The sequence below is a fragment of the Spea bombifrons genome, chromosome 1 (genome assembly GCF_027358695.1).
Source record: "Spea bombifrons isolate aSpeBom1 chromosome 1, aSpeBom1.2.pri, whole genome shotgun sequence".
NCBI classification, from domain to species: domain Eukaryota; kingdom Metazoa; phylum Chordata; class Amphibia; order Anura; family Pelobatidae; genus Spea; species Spea bombifrons.
Window position 1 is genome coordinate 8,862,045 of NC_071087.1, and position 3,919 is coordinate 8,865,963.

General features: G+C 37.9%; 1 protein-coding gene across 1 annotated transcript; it reads right to left on the minus strand.

The window, feature by feature from the left end:
* Positions 1-482: 482 nt before the first annotated feature.
* Positions 483-3,265, minus strand: LOC128472492 (indolethylamine N-methyltransferase-like). Its single transcript, XM_053454406.1, has 3 exons — positions 3,115-3,265; positions 2,654-2,861; positions 483-912 (listed from the first exon to the last, which is right to left on the minus strand). The coding sequence occupies exons 1-3, from the start codon at positions 3,263-3,265 to the stop codon at positions 483-485; spliced, it is 789 nt and encodes a 262-aa protein (XP_053310381.1).
* Between the last annotated feature and the right edge of the window lie 654 nt (positions 3,266-3,919).

The window sequence follows — 3,919 nt, forward strand, 5'->3', positions numbered from 1 at the left end:
TTGTCTGAATTTGGTTTAACAAAAAGTATATAAATAAAAATGAGCTGCTCAGTCCCGCAAAAAACGTGCGGGCGGTCTTGTGGGCGGAAGCGGACGGTCAGGCACTGTACCTGCGGGTCCCGGTAATCCCGCGCAGTCCCGCAAGGCTGCCTTCTCGCTGTTCCCTCACTGCGTCTCCTCTCTTGCTCCGCCCAGGAACAAAACGGAGTCACGTGATGTGATGTCAATTTCCGTGACTCCGCCTTGTTCCTGGGCGGAGAAAGAGAAGAGACGCTGTGAGGGAGCAACTCGTGGGCAGCCTTGCGCAACTGCGTGGGAAATCTGCAGTTCAGGTAAGGAGGTGGACGTGTTCAGGTGGGGGGAGTGGGGCGGGAGTGGAACACCCACATTGCGGGCGCGGTCGGGATTGGGCAAAAAATAAGCGGGAGCGGGCGGGAGCGGGATTAAAAAAGCAGTCCCGCGCAGGGCTCTAATATACACATTTAACCCTCTCTCTGTTTAAGTGCAATGACAAACACAGTTTTCTCATAATCTACGTAATCAGTAGGAGTTTCTCTATCTTTTACTTGAAACACTTCAGTGAGATACTCTTCGTCTTTTAGAACTTTTCTGAGAAATTCTTCATCATACGTTACGGCACCATATTTGTGCCCAGCAACTATATAATATGAAACATTGAAAGATCCAAACAATATCAAACGGCCGCCTGGTTTTAACAAAGAGGATATTTTTCTAAAATTGATGATGTAATCATTTTTATCTTTGTTGATGGTTTCCATTGCCCACGCGCTTATAATACAGTCTGCTTTTGGCAACACTATTGGGTCAGTTAGACTATCTTTGGAGAGATCACATTTCAGTACACGCTTAATTTTACTTTTTAACAATTCTTCGATTGCTTGCTTCCCACCACTGGAAAAAAAATGGAGAAATATTAATCCACAGTTAAAATAACATAAATTATTGCTTTTGTTTTATTTTAAAAGTTGTAGCAAAAAGTTTGAATCAAAATATCCATAAGAATATATAGTGATGGTGGTGAACTGTTGTTTTGGGGGGGGAATTTTACATTTTATATGCCTCCTCCACGTCTCGCAAGTATCAGATTTCTTAATGTACCGTATTTGCTCGATTATAAGACGACCCCCCAAAATCTAAATATTAATTTAGGAAAAAAACAAAAAGCCTGAATATAAGACTACCCTATAGGAAAAAAAAGTTTTACTAGTAAATATTAATTCATGTAAACAATATTTTCATATTTAATAAAAGCTATGATTGAGAAAAATATATATTTTTTTATTTCCTTTTATTAGCCAACCTGCCCCCCCAGTTATGCACATCTGCCCCCAGGGTTGCCACTCTGCCCCCAGAAATGCCTTATACCCCCTATTTGCCACTCTGCCCCATGATGTGCCTTTTAACCCTCTATATGCCACTCTGCCTCCAGAAATGTCTTATACCCTCCTATATGCCACTCTGCCCCATGATATGCCTTTTAATCCCCTATATGCGAGAGTGGCATATAGGGGGTTAAAAGGCATATCATGGTGCAGAGTGGCATATAGGGGGTTAAAAGGCATTTCTGGAGGTATATATATATATATATATATATATATATATATATATATATATATATGCTAACAGCAATCACACTCCTATCAAGCCAAGGCAGCCAGTACATGCTGGAACCTGAGGATGATAGGGGTGTGAGTACAGCCTCCCTATGTCATGCTACCACCACCACCACCCTTACACATCCATACTAACACACACTCATTCACAAACATTTAAATACTCATTCATTCCATTAATCACACATACTTCACACATTAATCACAAAAACCCTCCCCCACCCCCTTACCTGAACTGCAGATCTCCCACTCGAAGACGTCTGCAGGGTCCCGGCTGTGCATGCAACTTCTCTGGCCCCGCCCCCAGAGGAAGGAGGGGGAGGCAGAGTTATGTGACACGCTGCTAGTTTCTTGTTCTGCTGCTCGCGATCAAAGCCCGGTAAGTAGCATGGCCCCAGCAGACATTTTGAGGTCTGATTAGAAGACGACCTCGATAATAAGACGAGGGGTATTTTTCAGAGCATTTGCTCTGAAAAAAACCTCGTCTTATAATCGAGCAAATACGGTAATTTGAATGCCATTACATGAGAAACTAGAACATGTATTGTTTTATGTTAATAATAATTATTAATTCATAATGGTAATATTAATATTAGATATTTACTACAGTAAATATGTTCATGATAGCTAATTTAATCATTGATCATCTGATGGTTCAGCTCTGACATCTAATTGTCATTCTCGCTGCTATAAAATGTGATATGTAAAACCCAGTTACTGGTGACTATGTCCAATGAATTGCAGCTACCAAGCTACATTTGGAAGCACAACAGCTTTCAACATATAGCTTCTATAAGTATCCTGAGTTGTGATGCTCATGGTTTCTTATGGATGTAAGGATCGGTCAATTTTTCAGCATATTTTGGCTGCAAATCAGCAATTCAGATTCTACAAATCTCCAAAGACTTCACTGGAGCCTTATTGAAATCAAACACATTATATATATTACAAATACACATTATGGATGTTTGTATTTTTTGAGAAAAACACAAATTTTGGATATATTTAAAAAACCTCACCTCTTTTCTTCCAAGTCCAACATAAGATTTGACGCATGTGACCAGTCATAAGCCTCCTCGTGGCTGTTTAGCCATTTCTTCAGTTCAGTAATGCATAAATCATTGAATTTTAATACAGTGATTTCTTTGAAGAACTTACAGATTGGCATAAGATGACAAATATTAGGACCAATAGAAATGTCAATCAACATGTCCCCATGAATATGACCTACAGGAGATATAACAACTTTATCAAATAAAGTCTATGAACTGGCACTTAAAATGTATTTTGGTAAATTATCTTATGTTGTCACCTGTCCCTGCCACTACTAGCACTATTAGCAATTTAAACAAAGAAAAAGCCTCAGAAATGGTAACTTTCTGTTACCAAAAAATACATTGGATTCACAACGGTTCTTGAAAATAACAGAAAATGCATTCCTATAACTCCTTCAACATATATTAATTAAGAAACAACATACCGGTAATTAGTTCCTTTTGTAGACAATTCATGGGGTTTTCTACAACATCCTTCAGAAGACATTCATCTGCTTTCGGAGAACAGTATGCATCAAGAAATTGTTTTGACTCAAAGTGATGCTCATGATAATATTTAAGATCGGTGGAGGACATCTTGTTACTGAACCCAGTCGCGTTTACTGGAGAGAAAGACTGAATGCTCATTTATTAATGCAATATATATTTATTTAAATCCTGATCATTTATTTTTTAATGCATCCTATCATAAGACTATGAGCAATAATCATTAGCTTATCATGTGCTCTTCTACCAGGATGTTTTTTTCCAGAACAGGATGAGAAATCAAAATTTATTGTAGAATTATTGAAAGTTAAGCTTTAACTCATAGTATACAAATAAGTGTTCCTCTTTCCTAGTTCAAAACATAACTTTTATTATATAAATTTAAATTCCACCATCTAGTACACGATCAACCTATAAAATGTAGTCTTATTAAAAAAGACTGCTCTAATTCTAAGACATTTTGACCATGACATCATATAGTTTACTCCTGGTAATATTTAACCCCTTAAGGACCAGGCCATTTTTTTTTGTACCCTTCCTGACCAAGGCTGTTTTAACAGTGTTGCAGTGCTCGTGTTTAGCTGTAATTTTCTCCACTCCTACTTAGTGTACCTACACAAGTTATACATTGTTTTTTTCAGGACAAGACAGGCTTTCTTTTGATACCATGTTGATCATATCATCTAATTTCCTGTAAAATAAAAATAAAATATGATGAAAAATTGAAAAAAGCACCTTCTCTCA